We start from the raw sequence: 26,948 nt of genomic DNA, 5'->3' as shown, positions 1-26,948 counted from the left end.
TGATGATGGTGATCACAATGCCATACCTCGTTTCTGATCGATGTGAAAGCAGCATTTGAAATACATGGACTAATAATACATAACTGTATCCGCTGATGATGATTGTCAGGTAATACATAATCATTTTTTTTGCGAATGGCACACGGGGACTGGATGAAAAAAAACAACACCTAACGTATCCGTGTTATACCAGAACTGCGCAACAAAACGTTCAACGCTACAGGCACTCAAAAGATACTAAAAACAGCAATGTGGTCAGATAACGAATTTACTTTAATTAGTGGAGGTGGAGGGGTATCGAAACTCAGGTCACCAAGACAGCAGGGCATGAAAGGCCACAGACATTTGGTAATGATGGAGGAGGACGACGACGACAATGTTGCTATGGAGGTCCATTTTGGTGTGGGACTTCGTGACAAGGCTGTACTCTACGCTTCCTTTCACAATGATATCCCGGCGTTAACCAGGCCCGAGAGATACAGCAGTGTTGGTCAGGTACTTAGAGCAACACACCCAAAGACGCATCCTTGAAGTGGATGACACTCGACTGTGTGATCCCAGTTTCCCAATTTAAGCCCACAGCACACTCCACTCTGGGTAGGAGCCGGCCGCGGGCCGAAAAACCCACCTCCGCTGGGATTCGAACCCGCGTCCTCCCAGCCGTCAGTCGACGACGCTAACCACTTCGCCACGACGGCTGGTCAGTTCCTCTCTTTCTTGTCAAGATCCAGTAACCCTTATTTAACTTTCAAGCCTTCTTTTCTCAGCCACCCAAGGCCCGAAATTCAAAATAGATTTATTCCTTCCTTTTTTTTTTTTTTGGCCTTGGATCATGGTTTCGAAAAATGGCTTCAAACTTTGTCCATTTGAATCCGTGGCAAAGGGTAGTAACTGATTCTTGACAACAGCACCGGATGTAAATAATATTCCAGCTGTGTGGAGAGTGGGTGGGTGGGTGAAGTAGTGAGAGGGGATGATGATAATCACCATCTTCACTGATTGATGAAAATGAATTTTGAAAAAAAAAGAAGTCCTTTTTGGCATCGTTGCACAATTTGACATCATACAATAAAGACCAGGGGGTGGGGGAGGGTGAGGGGGTAGAGGCGTGATGGAAGGGACGGGGGAGGGGTGGGGGTGACATGCAGAACAAGGAGACAAATGGAAAGCCAAAGTATCTTGAAAAGAAACCTGACGAGTTCTTAAGTCGAAAAAAATGACGCAGCACAAACGTCGATAGCAAGAAAAAAAACAAACAAAAAAACTGAATACATCAATAAAGATGAACAAAGATGACACCACAAAATCTATATATATATGTGTGTGTGTGTGTGTGTTGATCACAAGAAACGGATAAATCAACCATGCAAGAGTTGAGTGATGGTGGTAACGAGAAACGACATAAAAACAAAACAAAAACAAAACAAAAAACAACCAAACAAAAAAAACCCCACCATCCCAAACTAAACAAGGAACACAGAGAAACCAATTCTTCAGCAGCACTCAACACTAAAAACAGCAGCTAGGCACTGGTTCATTAACCAAACTAAAGACACCTAAAAAGGAGCAAACACATACTTTCCTTCCCAGTCTTGCAAAGCCATGTGTACGCCACTTAAATAAGGATCGGCTACTCTATCACATTATTAATCAATAATACTTTTCTGGCATGTCAGAGGCTGCACGAAGGTATAGGTACACCTCACCTCTCAATACTTTTGTGGGTTGACTAATACTGCTCCCAAAATAGGGGGGTGAGAGGGGGTGGGGGTGGGGGGATGTCCTGTGGCATGCGACCAGCACGATTATCAACAATGGGTTATGAATTTTATGCTTAATTTCTTTTCCTTAAGTACCCGAGAGGCATACGTGATGTGAATTTTGCAGTTAGTTTTAAGACGGACCGGGTCTGTCCTTTTGATCAACTTGCCAGGAATAGAGAATCATTTAAATGATAAATTCAGTCACCGAGTGTTAAAAAAAATGGGCATCGGAATGATTTCATCATTTGAACATCGCAGATGTTCTCAGTTGTGTATTGTTATCATCTTAACAACGCAATGTTGAACTGAGTATCAAAATATTTCAATATCTAATTACCGTGTTGAATTGAGTATTGGAATGTTTCAATAACTGTAATCAATTGTTGTTAAACAGGATGTGGAAATATACTAATATCAATTACGAAATCTTAAACCATGTATCGGAATGTTTTAAGTTTGTTTGCAGAATGTGAAATCGGGTATCAGAATGTTGAAAAAAAAGAGTTCACTTTTCTGTTTATAATATCTCAGTAATTAAAAACACACTATCTGAATGAATATTAAAATGCGAATACAGTTTCATATAGAAAACGAGTTCCAGATTAACAAAACTGAATGGATTTGTTTTGACGAATCTCTCACACATAGGCATATTAATCAAAAGAACTAAAAAAGCAAACAAAAACAAACAACAAAAAAAACACCACCACAAGCAGATAAAAATAAATACCAACTTATACGCACAGATACAAAAAGAAAACAAAACAACAACAACGACAACAAAACAAACTACAAATCAAAGATGGTCGGTAAGATAGCAACAGAACCCATTTACTCATCATACAAAAGCAATCCAACTTATGCATAAAAAAGCAACGCAGCTGATTTCAAATTACGAAACATTAAACTGGTTCACATTCAGCATGCTCTCTCTCTGCACGCTGGCCACACCAGTTCCATCAACACTTTACAGTGACCACAAAAACAGTATACTTCTTGGACGGACGGAATCAAGAATGGTACTGAATCCATATCACAGTAAACGAATAACAATAATAATAATTATATGACGATATGATGATGATGTTCTCAAGTATGGAAGCAAGCAAACAAACAAACATCACAGACACAAAAACTTCACTGGAAAACGTTATCACAGAACGAGTGCAGAGATTATTATAATCATATCCATGTAGCGAAGTCCCATTGCCAAACCTCACTTCCTTCCACACACACCCCCCTCCCCACCCCTTTAACAAACATGTGAAAATTCTGTTCAATACAGTACGAACAAAACCTTAATAATACCTGCCACCTAAACTGTTCATTATCTGGCAAACATAGTTCGAAGCTTAATCCTCTCTGTTACTGTTCCTACTTATTCTTCAAAACAGTATCATAGCCCTACCCCCTTTCACCCATCACCCCCCCCTCCTACTCCCTCTCTATCCCTCCCTCGTGGTGAAGCTGTATGAGCTTTAACTCGGGCAAAGACACCCTCCACTGTATTCAAATACTAGCCCAGATAGTCGGGGACACCTGTTGCCTGCTCTTCTGTTCTGATGAATCGTAAGTCGGACACGCCTGACTCTAATGCATACATAAGATGCTGAGCAAAGACATTTTCCACTAAATAATCAAATACCAGCCCAGATAGTTGGGGGACAGTCAGCTGCCTCCTCTGCTGTTTCATGATGGATCATAGTCGGACGCGACTGACCATCACAAGATGCTGAGATTTGCTCTGTCACTTCCATCCAAACAGAGTGTCTGTTTGCTGACCTAATTTCAAACCCGGTAAAATATTTCGTTTCCAGTTCTAGTTTCACTGTTCTGTTCTGCTGGCTGTGTGGACTGACTATCGCGTGTTGTTGAGGACGTGCGTGACGGGTAGGCTGGGCGTGTCGTTGTACTGGCGATGCAGCTGGGTGTATGCTCTCTCCAGTCTCATCAGCTCCTGAAAAACACACATATGTACAATGTACACACACACACACACGCACACACAAACACACACGCACGCGCGCACACACACACATACAATTTTTATGGACTTCTCACTGTAAATTAATACATTCACACAGAAAGAAAAAAAAAGTGTGTGTGTGTGTGTGTGTGTGTGTGTGTGTGTGTGTGTGTGTGTGTGTGTGTGTGTGTGTGTGTGTGTGTGTGTGTGCGTGTGTGCGTAATTGTGTGCGTGCGTGCGTTTGTGTGTGTGTGTGTGTGTTTGTGTGTGTGTGCACGTGCGTGCGTGCGTGCGTGTGTGTGAGGGTGGGGGATGTGGTGGTGGTGGTAGCGCTGCCCGAATTAGACAGGGAGATATCTGCTGTGACCAAAACTTAACTAATGCAAAACGAAAACGATACAGTGCAGATTCAAAAACTGCGCAATCCAATGCAACGCTCTCTCTCTCTCTCTCACACCTGGTTATGGTCATCATACTGGATGTTCTGCAGCTTAGCAATTTCCATCTTCTCACCCCCTCACGCAAGCACACACACACACACGCCACAGACACACACACACGCCACAGACACACACACACACACGCCACACACACACACGCGCCACACACACACACACACGCAACAGACAGACAGACACACACACACGCATACCATACCACACCACACAGCAAAACTATACGACACGATACAAACACGCCACACACACACGCGCGCCACACACACACACACACATACACACGCCACAGACACACACACACGCCACACACACACACACGCATACCATACCACACCACACAGCAAAACTATAGACTATAGACACGATACAACCACGCCACCCACACACACGCGCCACAGACACACACACACACACGCCACAGACACACACACGCCACAGACAGACAGACAGACACACACGCATACCATACCACACCACACAGCAAAACTATAGACACGATACAACCACGCCACCCACACACACGCGCCACAGACACATACACGCCACAGACACACACACGCCACAGACACACACACACACGCATACCATACCATACCACACAGCAAAACTATACGACACGATACAAACACGACACAAAACACACAGCCCCTCTCAGTCACCCCCTTTATTTTAGTTTCAGTTTCTCAAGGAGGTGTAACTGCGTTGAGACAAAGCCATATATGCTACACCATATCCGCTGAGAAAATGTCTGAATTCAATGCGCTAAGTCTGGCCTTGACTGCAACGGATCCATAAATGTTATACGCTTAATAGCCAGTTTCAGTTTCAGTAGCTCAAGGAGGCGTCACTGCGTTCGGACAAAACCATATACGCTACACCACATCTGCCAAGCAGATGCCTGACCAGCAGCGTAACCCAACGCGCTTAGTCAGGCCTTGGAAAAAAAAAAAAAAAAAAAAAAAAAAAAAAAAACACACACACAACCACACACACAAAACAAAAACAAAAAAAAAAAACAAACAAAAAAAAAAAACAAACAAAAAAAAAACAAAAAAAAACGGGGGAATAAATAATAGATAAGCTTGCATAAATAAATAAATAAATAAATAATAATTATAATATAGAAAAAGGTAGTAGTAATAATATTAGTAATACTAATAAAATGATAATAATAAAACATAAATAAATAAATAAATAAGACAACAATGGTGATAAATAAGCAAATAAATGTAAAAAATGAAGACACACATTCACACATACACCCACACATACACACACACGCCACAGACACACACACGCCACAGACAGACAGACAGACAGACAGACACACACGCATACCATACCACACCACACAGCAAAACTATAGACACGATTTTTTGGCTTAATAGCCAAAAAAAGCGTAACACGAGACAGAGCGTAAACCTGACAAGATGGCGTGGAGAGCCTTGACCAAAGGAATCATTCAGCGCTTATAGCTTTTAGAGGCGTTTGATTGGCTGAGAGCGGACCGGGCAGGACGGCTCGTCTTTTCACTGTTAGCCGCGCGAAATTTGGCCAAGCAGAGCAAACCGATAGGCCTAGTTTGCATCAGTTTGACATGGTACAGTATATGACACCAAGAAATGTTTTTGTGTACCTATAACAGCAGCTTTAACAGAACAGACTTGTTGCCATGTTTTTGGGTTTTTTTCAGTGCGCCAAGTGCGTGCTGCACACGAGGCCTCCATGGTTTATCGTCTCATCCGAAAGACTAGATGCTCAGTTTGATTTTCCAGTCACGACTTTGAAGAAACGGAAAGACCGAGATTCGAACCCAGACCCTCACGGACACTGTACTGGCGGGTGAGTGTCACTGCCGTCTTCATCGTGGGAGGAACAGGACACGACACACCACATCACATACCACACGACACAGCACACCACGACACAATACACTACACACCACGACACAATACCCACCACACCACGACACACCACACCACACCTCAACACACCGCGACACACCACACCACGACACACCCCACCCTACCTCAACACACCGCGACACACCACACAACACCACCCCACCCCACCATACACTACACGACAAACCACAGCATGACACACACTATACCACGACACACTATACCACGACACACCACACCACACCACGACACACCACTCAACACACCACACCCAATCCCCGACACCCCCCCCACCCAACACCACACCACAGCACTCCGCCACACACAAACACCCCCCCTCCCCACCCACCCCACCCCACATCCCCTCCACCTCTCTCCCCCCAACTCCCACCTACCCCCCACCCCACCACCACCCCTCACCTACCACCCCCCTACCCCGCCTCCCCCCTCCCTCCCACCCCTCTCGCACCTGGTTCTGGTCCGTCAGGGTGTTCTGCAGCTTGGCCATCTCGTTCATCTTCTGGTTGAGAACGGTCTGCTTGAGGCGGGCCCTCTCCTCTGCTCTCAGGGCCTCCTTCTCCCCCTGCCTCAGCCGTTCCTCCAGGCTGCGGAGCTTATCCCCCGGGCACGGCGACATGGCGCGGCGAGGCGACATCTGGTAGTGACAAATGGAAAAGGAAATTTTCTATCTAAAATTACGTTTAAATAACATACTTACCGTGACCCAACTAGTGCAGACTCCGGCAGGGGTCTGACATTCCTGTCCTGTGCAAACTACTATCCGCCTATGCGGAGAAAACGAAAGTACTACGGCAGATAACCTCCCGGAAGTATGTAACCTCCCCTTTGTCCCGCTGCAGAAGTTGCAGCCCTTTAACAGACTCGTAAAAACTGCCACCAAGATTACCGGGGCTGATCGACCTTCTCTAGAAGACACATATTATAAGCGGCTACTCAAAAAAGTAAAATCAATCAGCCAGGACGAATCACATCCTGTTTTCGGGATTTTCGAGATGCCACCCTCTGGTCGATGGTACGGAAGTATAAGGACGAAAACCAATCGCTTCGCCAATAGCTTTTCCCCCGAAAGTATGATAAACAGAATTGTGCAATCAACAACCATCTACCTGAAAATCTAGTCATCAGCCCCATCCACATGTAATATGCAGCTTCTGTTCAAACGTGTGTGTGTATGTGTGTGTGTGTGTGTGTGCGCGCGTGCATGAGTGTGTGTGCGCGCGCGTGCATGTGTGTGTGTGTGCGCGCGTGCATGTGTGTGTGTGTGTGTGTGAGTGTGGGTGTGTGTGTGAGTGTGTGTGTGTGTGTGTGTGAGTGTGTGTGTGCAGTGCGTGCATGTGTGAGTATGCGCAAGTTTTCATATTGACATGCACTTGTATGTATCCTAATTTCTGCTGTATCTGTGTTTGTGTATGATTTTCGATTTTTGTTCGTATCTTGTTATGTACTATCCCCCCCCCCCCCCCCACCCACATATTCCTTGTGACCCCGGTACACTTGGTAATAAAGACATTCTATTCTATTCTAAGTTTATATAATTCTTCTTCTTCTAAATTTTTTTTAATGTATTTATCTATTATTTATTCACCCCTTCTTTTTTTTTTTCAAGGCCTGACTAAGCGCGTTGGGTTACGCTGCTGGTCAGGCATCTGCTTGGCAGATGTGGTGTAGCGTATATGGATTTGTCCGAACGCAGTGACGCCTCCTTGAGCTACTGAAACTGAACTTCTTTTAAGTCTAGAGAGGTGCTTTTACTAAAAGGATTAACGGCGAAATTTGTTCTCGAATGTTTCTTTTCTTGATATGTACAGGTTTTATTGTGTCTTATAAACCCTCAGGTTTCATGAAATATATATTCTATCCTATTCTAGATTCAGAATACATTGAGTCCCCCTACCCCTCCTCCCAAACATTTCTTCATCCAAACTGCCCAGCCAAGCGAGCTGTTTTCTGCTCATCTATTTATCTATTGCTTAAAAGAATTAACAGACAAGGCTGGCGAGATTTGTTCACGAATGTTTCTTTTCATGATATGTATATATTTTAACTGTGTATTGTAAACCTTGAGTGGAGTGATGGCCTAGCGGTAACGCGTCCGCCTTGGAAGCGAGAGAATCTGAGGGCGCTGGTTCGAATCACGACTCAGCCGCCGATATTTTCTCCCCCTCCACTAGACCTTGAGTGGTAGTCTGGACGCTAGTCATTCGGATGTGACGATAAACCGAGGTCCCGTGTGCAGCATGCACTTAGAGCACGTAAAAGAACCCACGGCAACAAAAGGGTTGTTCCTGGCAAAATTCTGTAGAAAAATCCACTTCGATAGGAAAAACAAATAAAACTGCACGCAGGAAAAAATACAACAATAAAAAGAGGGTGGCGCTGTAGTGTAGCGACCCGCTGTCCCTGGGGAGAGCAGACCGAATTTCACACAGAGAAATCTGTTGTGATAAAAAAAAAATAAATACAAACACAAATAAGAGTCATCCGAATGACCAGACGCTCAGTTGGATTTTACAGTCAATCTTTAAGAGAAAGGGCGAGACCTGGATTCAAACTCAAGGACCCTGTATTGGTAGATATAAGCGTCTAAACCATTCTGCCACTTTCCTCCCTTTAAAGAAGAGACATCACACAGCCGTCATGCTGCGTTCTGCTGCAGACCACAGTGATCTTCTCCTCCTCTCAGTTGTTTCCCTTGTTCAATCAAAGCCTTCTTTCCCTTTAACTCACTCAGTACGGCCGCTCCTCTCTTCTCCTCTATACAGACCCCTCGGATGTCCAGTGGGTGTCTGAATGACCCAACCTTTAGCTTCCGTCGTCAGAACTGTGGTATTCTTTGTCAACATTCACCACTTCAGTATAAGAGCGTTCCGCTTGCAACATTTTGATGATGGTAATTGGGGTGAAACGCTGTTAACGTCGTCTCTTTCGCCGTTCGTATGGAGAGAGTTAACGAAGTCTTTTGCAACACAACCTTCTTTAATTGCACTTCAGTTTGTTTGAAATGTTCATCTTTGATTCTACCATCCACCTACACTGTTCCCATCCCCCCACCCCCCTTACTACACACCTTCCTCCATTCCTCTACTGCATCTTATTTGCTTTTCAATGATGACATTCACATGTGAAGATCGATTCTTGGAGCAGACGTATTATTATCACCAGTATCAGTGACGAGAGACATTAAACGGATTTTCTTTCTTCGTTCCTTCGTCTAACACTTGGGTTTGATTTCAATTTCATTTAAACACCAAACAGCACTAACTGAAGATTCAAATCATTCATATTGTGTACACTATTTGCATTATTATTAGATTTTTTTGCACTATTTTTTTGCCAACCCATAATGAAATTTATAAAACATTTTTTTAAATGCATTACAAATGTACAAAACAAAACAAAAGGATTACTTTTTGTATTACTTTCTTGTAAACCCATACTAAAATTTATACAAACACCTTTAAACATGCATTACACATTAATGTACCAAAAAAACCCACGAAAATATATGTTTTTGTATTACTTTCTTGTTTACCCATACTGAAATATTGAACATGCATTACAAAATGTAGAAACCCCCCAAAATACTCCAAGCCTTCTCCTCATCCTTATAATCATCATCATCACCACCACCACCACTACCCTCATCACTAAACAACCCCAATCCCAGCGGCCCGAAGCTCTATACGGAGGACTGGAGGACCTGCGACGTACTGCCGCCTTTGTCGAGGACACGGGGGAATCCATCTGATAAATGACGAACGAGACAACATCACTAAACAACAACTTATGACTCCGTGTGTGTGTGTGTGTGTGTGTGCAGTGGAAGCTGCGATACGTAGCCTAGAAATGAGTGTGTGGAGGAGGGGGTAGAGGAGGTGTAGGGTAATGTGTGTGTGTTGGGACTCATGTACGTTTATGTGTATGACTGTGCTTTCATATCTGAGAAACTGCATGTTTGGTGCATATCTGTTAGTTATGCATGTGTGGGTGTATGTGTGAATGTGTGTCTTCATGTTTTACATTTATTTGCTTATTTATCATCATTGTTGTCTTATTTATTTATTCATTCATTATTATTATTATTATTACTACTACCTTTTTTATATTGTAATTATTCATTTATTTATTTACTTATTTATGCACGCTTATCTATCATTTATTCACCTTTTTTTTTCCTCAAGGCCTGGCTAAGCGCGTTGGGTTACGCTGCTGGTCAGGCATCTGCTTGGCAGATGTGGTGTAGCGTATATGGATTTGTCCGAACGGAGTGACGCCTCCTTGAGCTACTGAAACTGAAACTTATGACTCCGGCGACCCGGCCAACAAGCAAACAAACAAACAACCAAGCAACCAATTAACAAACAGCCTGCAAGGGAAGCAACTCACCGGGCGCGACAATGCTGCAGCAGTCGACAGGTCAGGCACGGACACGTTGTGCTTGGTCAGCAGGTGCTTGCGTCGCAGCTCGTTGTTCTCGGCGTTGAGCTGCTTGATGCGGGCCTGCAGGAACTGCTGCTGCTGATGCTGGGAGGTGGCGCCCGTGGGAGAGGAGTCCTTGTTGTTGCTCTGCATCTGCATGGTGGAGTGGACATCAGTGTGGAGATGAAGGGGAGAGTTTTGAGTGGTGTCATAGTGTTTTGTTGTGAATCCGAAAGTGCGACTGTGTTGGTTGGTCATTAATTTAACTTCTGTTCACTGAAGTGATTTTAGACGGGGAAAAAAACTCTGTGTGTGTGTGTGTGTGTGTGTGTGTGTGTGTTTGTATGCGCGCGAGCGCGCGCGCGCGTGAGTTACTAGTACCCACCCCAATAACAATAACCACCCACCACCATCAAAAAAACAAAACAAAAAAACAAAAAAAATCCCACACGAAAACCAAGCCAAGAAGCTCTTACCACGGCCAACCGAAATAAAAACCAAACAAAACACACACACACACACAAACCACCACGAAGCTCTTACCACGGCCAACCTCTGCACCTCCTTCTCCAGCCGGTTTATCTCCCTTTGTTGCTGCTCGTTCACGTGTTTCTGCTCCTGAGCAGACTGCAGCAGCAGAGACTGCGACCTGTACACAACACACACACACCACGTGATGGTCAGCCGTGCGCGCGTCAGTAACTTCCAGATGTGTGTTCTATCAACTTCGTGTGTGTGTGTGTGGGAGCCTCTTTGTTTTTTTTTTTTTTTTTTTCACTCCGGAATTCATGTGTTACGTTACATGACCAAGTTATCTGACTGGGTATATAGTATAAGAAAGTATCCTGTCTGATGATACTGCTACACAACAAAGCTATGACGAACAATTTCTGAACAGCTAGATTCTCAGAAACGTATTCCTACACGTTTTCAATGCGATTTGTTTTTTTGCTGTTGTTGCAAAAGAACAATTCTGAAAGGAGTTTAGCTCGCATCTCTGATGTTGCATACCAGTCTTCAAGATGAATATGCTAATTAGACTATGTTTGGTTTTAAATGTTTCATACTGAATACTTTTTTTATAACCCAAACCAGCGTTGTTTAAACAATAAAAACTAACTTCATATGATGTTGGAAGTATTCCGATTCGACAATCAATTATTTCAAGGGGAAAAAAAGTTATTCAACATATTGAAGTGAATTCTGATGCTTTACATTGTAAATTTACTGGCAACATTCTAACAACCACCTTTTTCATATTCTAGTGTCATTTTTACTGACAGCAAAAAAAGTTTGTGCTGAGCACACATCACCACACTGCGAGACAAGCCAATAGTGTGCACGTGTGAAAACGTGGAATATGAAAGCTATAACAATCACGTGAAAATGTGTACATGTGTGCAAAACCGGAAAACCTCGAGGGGAGGTGAAGGTGGAGGTGTGTGTGCGCGCTTGCTTGCTTGCTTATGTGTGTCTGTGTATGTGTGCGTGCATGCATGCGTGCGAGAGAGAGAGAGAGAGAGAGAGAGAGAGAGAGAGAGGTGCATGTCCAATTACGTCTAACATCTTATGTCATACCCTAAAATCATTCATAAATCTTCATGTGTCCTATATATAACGTGTATGAAAACCATTGGCAAACTTTGAATCTTCCAGTGGATTGTGTTAATTTCTTAAAGATAATGAGAACTTCTTAATTTCTTATTCATTCCATTTAATGCCATCGTCACTGCATTTTTCTTAGTATTAATTCTTCTCTCCCCGCCTAATTCAACCAATTCATACTACACTCTTGATTAAAAAAAACAACTGTATTCCATATCCGCCTAACTTGAAAGCTGTGAATACCTTCCAGCGGATTCTCCCCCGTTTCTTAAACGAAAACATTGATTATAAGAATGCCATTCGTTCCATTTAAAATTCAGTCTTTTCATTTCACAACCCATTAACCCTCTTCTTCCGCACCCCACCCGTATACCCAAAGCCTACTTCTCCAACTGTTGTCGTAGCCTTGAAAGCTTATAAATTCGTGTTCCTGTACTTTCAAAACGGAATATCCACCAGCGGATTTTGCTCCTTTCTTAATGATGAATATGTCTTTCTATCTGGGTTTTCTTTTCTTTGTGTGTGTGTGTGTATGTGTGTGTGTGTGTGTGTGTGTGTGTCTTTTTTTGTAATCAGTTCCATTCAATATCATCATCGTCATTGCATTTTCTTCGTTTTATCTTTTTTTTCTACCTGCCTGATTCAACCAACTTAAACTGTACCCTTAATTAAACACGTATTCCGTATTCCCAATACTTTGTGAGCGATTTTCCACGTTTGTTGACCCCCAAAAAAAACAACAACAAAAAACAACAAAACCAAACCAAAACAAAAAAAAACAAACCCAAAACCTCCCCCAAAACAACAAAAAACAACAACAAAAAAACGAAAACATCCATTAAAATAAAAAGAAAGAGAATCCATTCGTTCTATTTAAATTTCGATCATCATTTCACTTCACAACCCAGTAACCCTTTTCTTCGCCCCCTCCCCTTTCCCCCCTACCCTACCCCCCCATCCACCAGCCTACTTCTCCAACTCTTGGGCCAGCTGCGTCTGGTACAGCCGGGCGTATTTCTCCGCCGCCTGGTCCCTGGAGGCGCCCAGCGCCTGTTTGAGCTGCTCAATCTCTGAGTCCTTGCGCCTCAGGGCGCCAACCATGGTGTTGGCCAGCGACTGGCGAGCGCTCGCCTGCGCCACGCGCGCTAGTTCCTCTGTGTGCTCCTGTAGGGAGTGGAGGGGGGTTGGTGGTGCAAGAGTTGTGAGGGTTAATTGTCATCATCATCACACACGCTAAAACAACAACAACAAAAAAACACCCAACCAAAAACAACTGCCATGGCTGTGGTGGTGATGGTGGTGGCGGTGTGTTACGGTCGGGGTGAACAGAGTTAACGTTGTGTGTGAAGAGAGCAGTGCTTTTCGCCTTACGATGGTAATAAATTAACTTACAAACAGATAAATATATTAACAAATATAAATAAATGATAAATAGATAAATAGATAAATGCATGTTTATGAATAAGTTTTGTTACTGATACTACTGATAACGTTATGTGTAAAGAGAGCAGTACTTTTCGCCCTGACGATGGTAATAAATTGAATCACAAACAAACAGATAAATATATGAACAAATTTAAACAAATATACATAAATGAATAAATAAATAAATACATACATATTTATGAATGAGTTTTGTTGCTGATACTACTGATAACATTGTGTGTAAAGACAGCAGTACTATTCGCCTTGGCGATGGTAATAAATTAACTTACAAACAAACAGATGAATATGTAAACAAATATAAATAAATGAATAAATAAATAAATAAATACATGTTTATGAATGAGTTTTGTTGCTGATACTACTGATAACGTTGAGTGTAAAGAGACCAGTACTTTTTCGCCCTGACGATGGTAATAAATTAACTTACAAACAAATGAATAAATAAACAAACTGATAAATATATAAACAAATATAAACAAATACGAACAAACAAATAAATAAATAGATATATAAGTGAATAAATAGATAGATAAATAAATGAATAGATAAATACATGTTTATGAATAAGTTTTGTTGCTGTTACTGTTGATACTGTGCTTCATCAACAGTAACGTTGAAACTGAAGTGCAACGTTGTGAGCTCAGTATAAAGCTCAAAGCTTGTTGATGCTCTTTCGTCGTTGTTTTGCATTGTAATCATGTGCAGTGTTGAACAGTTATAGATTTATTTAAACTAAACAAATGAAAAAAAGGGGTTAACTAAAAAAAAATAACGCCTATGGATTGCGGTACCAAGTGTTCACACAACAAACCGTGCCTGCATACAGACAGTATTTGACTTTTCAGTCTGATATGGCACATATAATTATTTCTCTCTGTCTCTCTGTCTCCCTCTCTTTTACAACAATATGGACACACTCGCACTCACACACACACAGGAAATGTATAATAAAAAAAAAAAGATCAATTCCACAACCCACCCTCCACACCTCCATCTCTCCTCCCTGATGAACACGGTTATCAAAATTCAGTTTTCTTATAATTTCAGAGTCACCAAAACCGGAATTCTTCATCATCAAGATAGAACCGCACAAGTTAGTCGCAGAAAACAAAAACCGCAGTGCAAACAACAACAACTCAACCCCAACCCTGAATGAAGATAAGAGGGAAACATAAAACCAGTAAATCAGTATTACAACGCAGTCACTGAATGAACATGGACACTATCACAGAAACGAAACGTGAACAACATGTAAATTTAAAAAAAAAAAGAGAATAAAATCAAAACAAAAAAAAAAAAAGAGAAAAAGAAAAAAAAGAAGAAAAAAACCCCCAACAGGTTCAAGTCAAAATCTGGCAAAGAAACCTCTGAAATTTGAGTAGAAAGGTTAACACGCTTAATTAAAACAAACGAGCATACCACAATAACAACAACCACCAAACACCACATTACACACCAAATTCACCATCTGGCAAGAAACTCCCGAAATTAGTGTAGAAATGTAACACGCTTAATCAAAACAAACGAACATATACAAATGACTACAACAACAACAACAACAACCAAACACCACATTACGCACACAGCATTAATCATTTTTGAACTGAAGAGGAGAAGAAATTCCTTTCATGTCACTGTCACGCACACTCTTGATAACAGACATCTAGTTTTAAGTATTAATTTTCACACTGGAATGTTGTCATTCATAAACGAATGAATAAACAAACAAATAAATAAATAAGTAAACAAACGAATACATCTTCTCTCCACAACTAGGTTAATTCCTCATGTTGTTTCACTTTACTTACATTCTTAGTTTAGATTTGTTGGAATTCGTGTATATGGTCACTTTTTTTTCTTCTTCTTCAAAACTTCCAGCTATGATGACATCCGTCACTTACTTAGTATATATATACATGTATCAGGACAGGACTTTGCATTGGTATAAGATTTTCTTGTTGTCCTGTTCATCTGATATAGCTGTGCTGTATTGTGACATGCTTCAAATAAAATACTGTTTAAACCAAAATAGATAAATAAAAAAAATACAAATTAAAAGATATTTCAATCGATAAATAAATAAATGAATGAATAAATAAAAACACAAAGTGATTAACCAGGAAGGTAGGTGAGAAGGGGGTGGGGGGGTGGCGGGCGGTGCGAATGGGTGAAAGTTCCAGACGATGCACACGATTTAACATTAACAAGGGAAAGGAAAAAAAAGCAGTTAGGGTCGTTACACACTCACACACACACACACACACACACACACACACACACACACTCTCCAAGAGAATTATTAAAGGTCAAACCACACGTGAAACCTCTCACACATTTTTCGAGCCGTCGAAGTGGTAGCTATGCTGGCCGCTAGAGAGAAAAGCTTTGGTGGGTGGCGGGGGAGGAGGAGGAGGAGGAAGTGCTGGAGTAGGTGGGGGGCGGGAGCGGAGATAGCGAGCTTCTGTGTGACCGAGGTCAAGGGCATCCACTTCCAGCTGACAATCAGAAATGGGGGGAGGTTTGGGGTGGGTATGGGGATTATGACAAACGCTGGTGAACACTGATGTGGTGAGGGAAAAAAGAAGAAGAATGAATGGATGAATGAATGAACAAATGAATAAATGAACTGATTTACACAGGATGTGTAAAATATTTTTAAAAAAAAGAACAACTTAAAACAACAGAAAAAAAGAACCCCCCCCCCCCCCCCAAAAAAAACAACAACAAAACCACGCCCCCCAAACACCACCAAACAAACAAAAGAAAAAGCACCGACCAAAATGATACCGAACCACGCACACACGAACACGCAGACATTCATTCGCACTGACAAAAAGCTTTAACTTTCCAAGGACATGACGCGATATCTTTTTTAAACACTTCGCGTTCTTGCCTATATATATATTTTTTCTTTTCTGTATATGATTTTCAAGACATATTCATCGTGACTCATTCAAAGCTTTGAATACAAGAGTGACTGCGGAATCGAACTTGTCACTTTCTTATCCGTTTTGCATCCCACAGGCGTGTGTAACAAGGAGAAAGGAAAAGAAAAGAAAATTCTGCAAGAGATATCACTGATCTTGAAAACGTAACAGTTCGGACACTTTTGTAGTGTTTCACTCACTCATTCCATAGACAAAATGAATTCCCCAATTTTTTGGAAGGGTGCAACAGCCGAATGGTTAAAGCGCCGGACTTTCAATCTGAGGGTCCCGGGTTCGAATCTCGGTGGCGCCTGGTGGGTAAAGTATGGAGATTTTTCCGATCTCCCAGGTCAACATATGTGCAGACCCCCCTTCGTGTGTATACGCACGCAGAAGATCAAAATTAATACGCACGTTGAAGATCCTGTAATCCATGTCAGCGTTCGGTGGGTTATGGAAACAAGAACATACCCAGCATGCACCCCCCGAAAACGGAGTATGGCTGCCTGCATGGCGGGGCAAATAAACAAAACGGTCATACACGGAAAATGTTAAAATGCTACATGTTTGAGCATGTATGTGTGCGTACCTGAAATCTGACTGAATGACACAGGAAACGAATGATGAGCGCCCAATGGCAGCCGTCAGTCGGCTCTACCCAGGTAGACAGCCTGTTGTGTAAATGACCCCGTGTTTGTAAAGCGCCTAGAGCTTGGTCTCCGACCGAGGATAGGCGCTAGATAAGTATACATATCAATCAATCAAACAAATACTTTGAACACCTTACATTTCTAAATGACCAGAATTGCATCAAGACAGGGGTAAGCTTGCTGTTCTGGAGACGTGTCACAGACATGTTGTTAATTTAAAATGTTTGTGCTTACTTTGATCAGCTTCTCTTTCACTTTCTCCAGCTCCAGTGTTTTCTGTGTCTCCAGTTCCAGCCGCACCCTTTCCACAGCTTCAACCTGTGCAGAAAATGATTGGCGCGTTGAATGATTCGTCCATGGCACACACACACAAGAGATCAAATAGTAGCAGTTGTTTGTTTTCTGGTGGTGGTGTGTCCATCGAGATCGATGATGACCATCGTTGTCATCCAGCTGGGGGATGGGGGGAGGGTGGTGGTGGGGTGGGGGGGGGAGGATGCTCATGAATCTATCTGTGAATGCGCAGATGGCTGAATAGTCCAATCTGCGCACGAAATGTTCGCTGACAGTTGGGGCAGACAAAGACAGGTATATCATTGTCAGGGAGCTTGTTTGCCCGTGACTTTCTGGCCTGCCTCTTCTGAACAGCTGCAGCAGTCCTGTTGGCCTCGCACAACTTGGCGCCTTTGTGCACAGCAGCGCGCCATTTGTTTGTTTTCTACTCTCCACACGAGTCACACACACACACACACACACACACACAAGCACACAGAGACATACACAAATCCACTTTTGGGCATTCCCACAGTCACGTGCTCACACCCAAACGTGAGCAACGACTCACAAACTGAAGCATTACCACGTGCATGCGTGGGCTGTAACAACCACCATCAGATTGACAACCCATAACAACCAATCACAACATCCCCACACAATGACAATAACTTCCATACGCCCATACCCACAGAGTCACAATCAGAAATCACACCCACTCACCCCCCCCCACCCCCCTCCTCACAAGATTCACTACCACACACAAGCACACCCCTTGCCATGCAACGACACCACCTCCCACACAATCATATCTAAACAATCACACACTCACACACAACCACACTTCCGAAAGCGGAGTACGGCTGCCCACATGGCGGGGTAAAAACAGTCATACACGTAAAAGCTCACTTGTATACATACGAGTAAACGTGGTAGTTGCAGACCACGAACGAAGAAAAAGAAGAAGATACACACTAACACACAATCCTGCAACCAAACCTTCACAGCCACACAACCACATCCACACGAACGCACCAACAATCACACACATTCACACATCAACACCCCACACAATCACACCCACACAACCACACCTATATATATAACTGCACCCACACAATCACACACAATCACAACCACGCAACTACACCCAAATAATCATTCACACAATCACATCCACGCAACTACACCCACATGGCGCAATAGCCGAGTGGTTAAAGCGTTGGACTTTCAATCTGAGGGTCCTGGGTTCGAATCACGGTAACGGCGCCTGGTGGGTAAAGGGTGGAGATTTTTTCGATCTCCCAGGTCAACATATGTGCAGACGTGCTAGTGCCTGAACCCCCTTCGTGTGTATAAGCACGCAGAAGATCAAATACGCACGTTAAAGATCCTGTAACCCATGTCAGTGATCGGTGGGTTATGGAGACACGAAAATACCCAGCATGCATGAACCACGACAGAGTCATCGGCAAGTCGATGTTGGTCGTGTAACGGAAAGAAGAAGAAGAAGAAGACATGATCATTCACACAATCACGTCCACGCAACTACACCCACATAATCATTCACACAATCACGTCCACACAACTACACCCACATAATCATTCACACAATCACACCCACACAATCAAATCAACACAACCACACAAATACAACCACACCCGCACAATCACATCTACACAAATGCACCCACGATCACGCCCCCTAGTCACACCCACGCCCGTACAACCAAACCCACAACAGCACACACTATCCCACACAATCATACCCACACACAACCACAGACACACAATCACAAATCTTTCTTCCCCCTTAACAATCAAACCCCTCCCCACTCCCCTCCCACCTCCCACCAATCACTCCCCCAAACAATCACAACCCGCCCAACACAGTCATACCCTCACAACCCTTCCCCACACCCACACCCTCCTCACAACCATCCTCACCCAACCCACACAATCACACCATGACACATTCCTCACCTGCTCTTTCTGCAATGAGGAGATCGTGGCTCGACACGTCTCCAGTTCTGACGTCACTTCCTGTAGCTGGTTTCGGAGTTCTTCGTTCACCGCCCGCAAATTGGCCTGACGATGGCAGGAAAAGATCGGGAACAACACGACTTGTATGATGAATGAAAATGACATGGATACTTATATATATATATATATATATATATATATATATATATTAGTGGAGTGATGGCCTAGAGGTAACGCGTCCGCCTAGGAAGCGAGAGAATCTGAGCGCGCTGGTTCGAATCACGGCTCAGCTGCTGCTATTTCCCCCCCCTCCACTAGACCTTGAGTGGTGGTCTGGACGCTAGTCATTCGAATGAGACGATAAACCGAGGTCCTGTGTGCAGCATGCACTTTGCGCACGTAAAAGAACTCACGGAACAGAAGGGTTGTTCCGGGCAAAATTCAGTAGAAAAATCCACTGCACACAAGAAAAAATACAAAAAAAATGGGTGGCGCTGTAGTGTAGCGACGCGCTCTCCCTGGAGAGAGCAGCCCGAATTTCACACAGAGAAATCTGTTTTATGATAAAAAGAAATACAAATACGAACAAATACAGTGGTTAAAGCGTTGGACTTCCACTCTGAGGTTCACGGTTTCGAATCTCGATGACGACGCCTGGTAGGTAAAGGGTGGCGATTTATGTCAAGAACGTCATGAACACACACACACACACACACTCCACACCCCCGTACACGCTAACACGCATATCTACCCTCCCACCCACCCACCCACCCAAACACACTCATGAACACACACACACAAACACATCCACACCTCGGTACACGCTAACACGCACACCTACCCTCCCACCCACCCACCCAAACACACTCATGAACACACACACACACATATAAACACACACACACACACACACAAAAACACACACATACAAACACACACACACACACACACACAAACACACACACATATAAACACACACACACACACACACAAAAACACACACATACAAACACACACACACACACACACATACACACACACAAACACACTCACACAGAAATACACACACACATCAACTCACCAGGGCTGCAGTGATCAAAGCACGGGATGAGGTTGAGTCTGTCACATTGCTGAAACACACACATACAGCCTGCAGTGAAGTGAAGATTTCCCTCTCTCTCTCTCCATATATATTACAAATTGGGGATTATCATCTACGTGACAATGTCTACATTTCTTGCCCTGTAATCTTTCGTTTCGAAGACGGAAAACGTTATAGACTGGTGACTGACATTGCAATAATTATATACTCCACATTTCCTCCGTTCTTGAATGTCGTAAAGATGGTCAATAAAAGAGTGGAGGGAAAATATTGCAGTTTGAATATTACAACATCATTACATTACCATTTCTATCTTCGCAATGACAACAACAACAACAACAAAAAAGAACCTGGGGAAATGGTATTGTACTGTATTTCTCTTTTTGTCACAACAGATTTCTCTGTGTGAAATTCGGGTTGCTCTCCCCAGGGAGAGCGCGTCGCTACACTACAGAGCCAACCACTTTTTTGGTTTTTTTTCCTGCGTGCAGTTTTATTTGTTTTTCCTGTCGAAGTGGATTTTTCTACAGAATTTTGCCAGGAACAACCTTTATTGCCATGGGTTCTTTTACGTGCGCTAAGTGCGTGAAGCACACGGGACCTCGGTTTATCGTCTTATCCGAATGGCTAGCGTCCAGATCATCACTCAAGGTCTAGTGGAGGGAGAGAAAATATTGGCGGCTGATTCGATCCAGCGCGCTTCAGATTCTCTCGCTTCCTAGGCGGACGCGTTACCTCAAGGCCATCATGTGGATATTGCCAGATACATAAAGTCAAGAGCGAATAAAGCTACAGAAAAAGCAATCAACTAATCAACCAAACTTAACTTCTATCAACTCACCATTGAGGTTGACAACACACACATACATTTGCTGTGTCTGGTAATCCTTTCGGGTTCATACAAAAAAAATTAAAAAAATAAAAACATCGAGAGTACGACAACTGAATTTTTTTCCCCCCGAAGTAATTTCTTCCCATTGCCATCAAATTCCAAGTCACATTGTGAATAATACTCACAAGCTTTTCCTGCGACGAAATCGCTTTGTGTTGCACGTGTTTTCCGTGAGAGTTGCACCACTTTGCTTTGATTGACATTTCCTGCACCCCTTCCCCCCTCTTCCTCCCCCCTCTTCCATGACCTCATTTCCCCCCCTCCTTTTGCCCTCTCCTGTCCGTCATCACAACCCTCCCGTCACACACACACACACACACACACACACACGTGATACATACATACAACCCCCATAAACACACACCCACACACACACGTAAGAAGAAGAACACACACACACACACACACACACACTCTCCCTCTCTCTGTGTCTCTCTCAAGCGGATATTCTCCCACTAATCCGTAGATTAGAGTAAAATAAAGGAATCACGATGGATAAGATTATGACAGGTAATGCACCACCAACATTAACAGACAAATTTTCTGTAAATTCATCAAGGAATCCACCCCCCGAAGTCCATATCCCAATTCCAAGAATTGACTTGTTCAAATCCAGTCTGGTTTACTCAGGCGCCACCCTATGGAACTCACTCCCAGAAACAATTAAACAACACCATTGCCCAACCACCTTCAAAAAACATTGCCTTTCCCACCTTATGCCATACTGTGTTATGTATATCGTTCATTTTAATGATACTGTTTGTCAAATGTGTATGGTTGACTGAGAACCTCCCTGACCCCCCATCCCCCACTTTGGTCTGTAGTGCGGTGTATGATGTGTGTGTTTGTTTCTTTCATTTTGTTCATTTTTTTCCTGTGCATTTTACTAACACCATGCTTGTGCCTGTATGTCATGTGTGTGTGTGTGTGTGTGTGTGTGTGTGTGTGTGTGTGTGTCTGTGTGTGTGTTATTTGTTTGTTCTTTTAATAATTAAAAAAACTCTCCTCTGTTATGTATCTCTGCTAACACTATGCTTTCATTTTATTTAGTATTGTGTAGTGTAGACCCTATTCAGGGCGGGGACTGGATGTAAAAAAAAGCAAACCAGTGCTTATCTATTATCCTTAAAATAAAGAATTTGCCTTGTCTTGTCTTATCTTCTCTCCCCCCGCCCCCCCCTCTCTCTCTCTATTATCAAATTCATTACGGACCAAGTATTGTTCTAATGTCAAGTGTATATGCTTTAATAACCTGACAATTGAGCATATAATTTTTCACTGTAGCTTGATGAAGCCTTTTGTACACGAAAGTGTGTCTTCACAAGTGACTGAGAACGTTGATGTTTTTGACTTTTTGCATTCATTATCAGTTGTTTCGCTTGTCAGTTTAACGACTTCTCTTTTACGAAGTCCTTTAAGTAATTTCCTGTAACTGTATTTAGAGGGTTTTTTTTTGTTGTTGTTTGTTTGTTTGTTTTGTTTTTCTTTCAAATTTCACCCACATTTTTACCCTCATTTGCCCAGTTTCCCCAAACCCTCCATTCATCCACATCTCCCACCCCTTCTAACCGATAATACTCAGATGTATTCATAAATACTTTTACAAAATGTCTTCAATCACCGATATGTGTGACGGGACATTAAACAAAAATTCCTTCCTCCTTCTCTCTCTCTCTCTCTCTCTCTCTCTCTCTCTCCCATTCTCTCCTACCTGAGTTGCACCTGTCGCGGCGTCACACCCACCATGGCGGCGGACCTTCGGCACTCCTCGTTGATTTCCGTGATGACGGTCTTCTCGGCTCGCTCCAGCGCATGCGTCTTGTCCCGCTCCCTGCCCTCGGCGGCCTGCTTGTCGGCCCTGAGGCCTCGGGCCTCTTCCTCCGCCTTCTGCAGCTGGGTCTGGAGTCTGTCCACCTCCCGCTGCATGTCCTGTGATGGTTGGGGTCAGGTGGGGGGGTCGGGGTACGGGGGGGAGGAGGGGGGAGGAGGGGGGAGGGGGTGGTGGTGGTACGTGAACGGTGGTGAGGTTGGTGGTGATTGTGATGGTGGTGATTGTGATGGTGATGAGGATGGTTGGTGGTGATTGCGGTGTTGGTGATTGTGATGGTGGTGGTTGTTAAGATGATTGGTGGCGATTGTGGTGTTGGTGATTGTGATGGTGGTGGTTGTTAAAATGATTGGTGGTGATTGTGATGGTGGTGGTTGTTAAAATGATTGGTGGTGATTGTGGTGTTGGTGATTGTGGTGACCATTGGTGGTGATTGTGGTGGTGGTGGTTGTTAAAATGATTGGTGGTGATTGTGGTGTTGGTGATTGTGGTGACCATTGGTGGTGATTGTGGTGGTGGTGGTTGTTAAAATGATTGGTGGTGATTGTGATGGTGGTGGTTGTTAAAATGATTGGTGGTGATTGTGGTGTTGGTGATTGTGGTGACCATTGGTGGTGATTGTGGTGGTGATGACTGTGAGGATAATCAGTGGTGGGGATGATTGGTGATGGTAATTGGTGGTGATTGTGATGGTGGTGATGGTGATGATGATTGGTGATGATTGTGATTGGTGGTGATCGTGATGGTGGTTGGTGGTAATTGCGAGGACGATTGGTGGTGATTGTGATGGTGATGATTGTGAAGATGATTGGTGATGATTGTGATGGTGATGACTGTGATGGTAATGATTGTGATGGTGGTGATTTTGAGGATGATTGGTGGTGACGGTGATGGTGGATGGTGGTGATTGTGAACAGTGATGATTGTGATTTGTGGTGATGATTGGTGATGACGATGATGACGATAATAATAACGATGATGATGACAGTGACGCCGATGATGATGGTAATGACAGTACAAATCTACCATAATGATACTAGTAATAACAATAATAGTAATATTATAATTATATCATAATACATTATATATATATATATATATATATATATATATATATGTGTGTGTGTGTGTGTGTGTGTGTGTAAGTGTGCGCGCGCGCCTTGTCTGTGTGTGTGCGTGTGTGTGTGTGTGTGCACGCGCGTGTCTGTGCGTGTGTGCGTGCGCGTGTGTGTATGTATGCGTGCGCGTGTGTTCATTCTTTATCAGTCGTGTCATTCTGCGCGATGAGTTTGGTTTTTTTTTCTTTTTGAATTTTTTTCCTCTTCCTTCATCATAATGTAGATTAGCGAGAACAGAATGGAAGAAAATGACATGCCTAATAATGTTAATCCTTGAATAAAAACACGCTTTGAGTTCTAAGCTCTGAACACTGTCTGTTTCTCTCTCTCTCTCTCTCTCTCTCTCTCTCTCTCTCTCTCTCTTCCTCTCTCTACCTCTCTCCCTCCCCCCTCTCTCACCCCACTCTGTCTACCTCTCTCCCTCCCCCCTCTCTCTCCCCACTCTCTCTCTCTACCTCTCCCTTCCTCTCCCCCCCCCCTCTCTCTCTACCTCTCCCTGCCTCTCTCCATCACACTCTGTCCCACCCCCTCTCTCTCCCTCACCCCCACTCTCTCTACCTCTCTCCCTCCCCCTCTCTCCCTTACCCCCCACTCTCTCTCCCTCCCCCTCTCTCCCTCCCCCTCCACTCTCTCTCCTTCTCTCCCTCCCCCTCTCTCTCCCTCACCCCCACTCTCTCTACCTCTCTCCCTCTCCACCTCTCTCCCTCCCCCCACTCTCTCTCCCTTCCCCTTCTCTCTCCCTCACCCCCCACTCTCTCCCTCACCTCCCACTCTCTCCCTCACCCCCCACTCTCTCTACCTCTCTCCCCCCCTCTCTCTCCCTCCCCCCCACTCTCCCTACCTCTCTCCCTCCCCCCTCTCTCTACCTCTCTCCCTCCCCCCCTCTCTCTCCCTCACCCCCACTCTCCCTACCTCCCCCACTCTCTCTCCCTCACCCCCACTCTCCCTACCTCTCTCCCCCCCTCTCTCTCCCTCACCCCCACTCTCCCTACCTCTCTCCCTCCCCCCTCTCTCTACCTCTCTCCCTCCCCCCTCTCTACCTCTATCCCCCCACTCTCTCTACCTCTTTCCCCCCCCTCTCTCTCCCTCCCCCCCACTCTCCCTACCTCCCCCCCTCTCTCTCCCTCACCCCCACTCTCCCTACCTCTCCCCCCCTCTCTCTCCCTCACCCCCACTCTCCCTACCTCTCTCCCTCCCCCTCTCTCTCCCTCCCCCCTCTCTCTACCTCTCTCCCTCCCCCCACTCTCTACCTCTCTCCCTCCCCCCACTCTCTACCTCTCTCCCTCCCCCTTCTCTCTACCTCTCTCCCCCCCACTCTCCATACCTCTCTCCCCCCCCCCCACTCTCTCTACCTCTCTCCCTCCCCACTCTCTCTACCTCTCTCCCCCCCCACTCTACCTCTCTCTCCCCCCCACTCTCTCTACCTCTCTCCCCCCCACTCTCTCTACCTCTCTCCCCCCCACACTCTCTCTACCTCTCTCCCCCCCACTCTCTCTACCTCTCTCCACCCCACACTCTCTCTACCTCTCTCCCCCCCACTCTCTCTACCTCTCTCCCCCCCACACTCTCTCTACCTCTCTCCCCCCCACTCTCTCTACCTCTCTTCCCCCCCCACTCTCTCTACCTCTCTCCCCCCCCACTCTCTCTACCTCTCTCCCTCACCCCCACTCTCCCTACCTCTCTCCCTCCCCACTCTCTCTACCTCTCTCCCTCACCCCCACTCTCCCTACCTCTCTCCCCCCCACTCTCTCTACCTCTCTCCCTCACCCCCAATCCCCCTCTCTCTCCCTCCCCCTCTCTCTCCCTCACCCCCCACTCTCTCTACCTCTCTCCCTCCCCCCCCTCTCTCTCCCTCCCCCCCTCTCTCTCCCTCACCCCCACTCTCTCTACCTCTCTCCCTCCCCCCTCTCCCCCCCCCCCACTCTCTCTCCCTCTTTCCCTCCCCCCTCTCTCCCTCACCCCCCACTCTCTCTCCCTCACCCCCCACTCTCCCCTCTCTCTCTACCTCTTCCTCCCTCCCACCCTCCCTTCCTCACAATCTCTCACCCGTCAACCCCCCCCCGCCCCCCACACACACCCCCTCCTCCCGCCGCCCCCTTCCATCTCACCCACCCACCTACACACCCACCCACACCCTCTAACACATACCCACCCACCCTATCCACCACAACCACCGTACTGACCTGTTTCAGCTGCTCCCGTACGGCGTCCAGCTCTGTTTTGCTGTGAACTCTGACCTCGTCCTTGGCCTTGGCCACTGCCGCCGCCTTCTCCTTGACAGCCTCTCGGCTCTGGCGCCTCTGCTCCTCCAGCTCCTGTCGGGGATGGAGACGTGGGCGCCGTCATCATCATCATCATCATCATCAGAACACATCGATGTATGGTGATGGGGTGGTGAGGATTGTGTTTGTGTTGCGTTGGCGTTGTGTTGTGTTGTGTTGTGTTGTGTTGGCGTTGTGTTGGCGTTGTGTTGTGTTGTGTTGTGTTGTGTTGTGTTGTGTTGTGTTGTGTTGGCGTTGTGTTGTGTTGTGTTGTGTTGTGTTGTGTTGTGTTGGCGTTGTGTTGTGTTGTGTTGTGTTGTGTTGGCGTTGTG

The 26,948-nt window shown here is 44.7% G+C and overlaps 1 protein-coding gene across 1 annotated transcript in view; it reads right to left on the bottom strand.

The window, feature by feature from the left end:
* Window positions 1-1,335: 1,335 nt before the first annotated feature.
* The window catches only part of LOC143287834 (uncharacterized), a 230,714-nt gene continuing 205,101 nt past the window's right edge, over window positions 1,336-26,948 (bottom strand). The window contains exons 22-31 of the mRNA XM_076596072.1: window positions 26,539-26,670; window positions 23,121-23,338; window positions 20,497-20,545; window positions 19,416-19,520; window positions 17,394-17,477; window positions 13,107-13,300; window positions 11,075-11,180; window positions 10,499-10,684; window positions 6,561-6,746; window positions 1,336-3,720 (exon numbers count right to left, since the gene is read on the bottom strand). Of these exons, the coding sequence (XP_076452187.1) occupies window positions 3,622-3,720; window positions 6,561-6,746; window positions 10,499-10,684; window positions 11,075-11,180; window positions 13,107-13,300; window positions 17,394-17,477; window positions 19,416-19,520; window positions 20,497-20,545; window positions 23,121-23,338; window positions 26,539-26,670 (1,359 nt within the window). The 3' untranslated portion in view covers window positions 1,336-3,621. The remainder of the gene's footprint in view (window positions 3,721-6,560; window positions 6,747-10,498; window positions 10,685-11,074; window positions 11,181-13,106; window positions 13,301-17,393; window positions 17,478-19,415; window positions 19,521-20,496; window positions 20,546-23,120; window positions 23,339-26,538; window positions 26,671-26,948) is intronic.

Source organism: Babylonia areolata, chromosome 12 (genome assembly GCF_041734735.1).
Source record: "Babylonia areolata isolate BAREFJ2019XMU chromosome 12, ASM4173473v1, whole genome shotgun sequence".
Lineage (NCBI taxonomy): Eukaryota > Metazoa > Mollusca > Gastropoda > Neogastropoda > Buccinidae > Babylonia > Babylonia areolata.
Note: the sequence above shows the minus strand (reverse complement) of the source record. Positions and strands in the feature narration are given on the sequence as shown.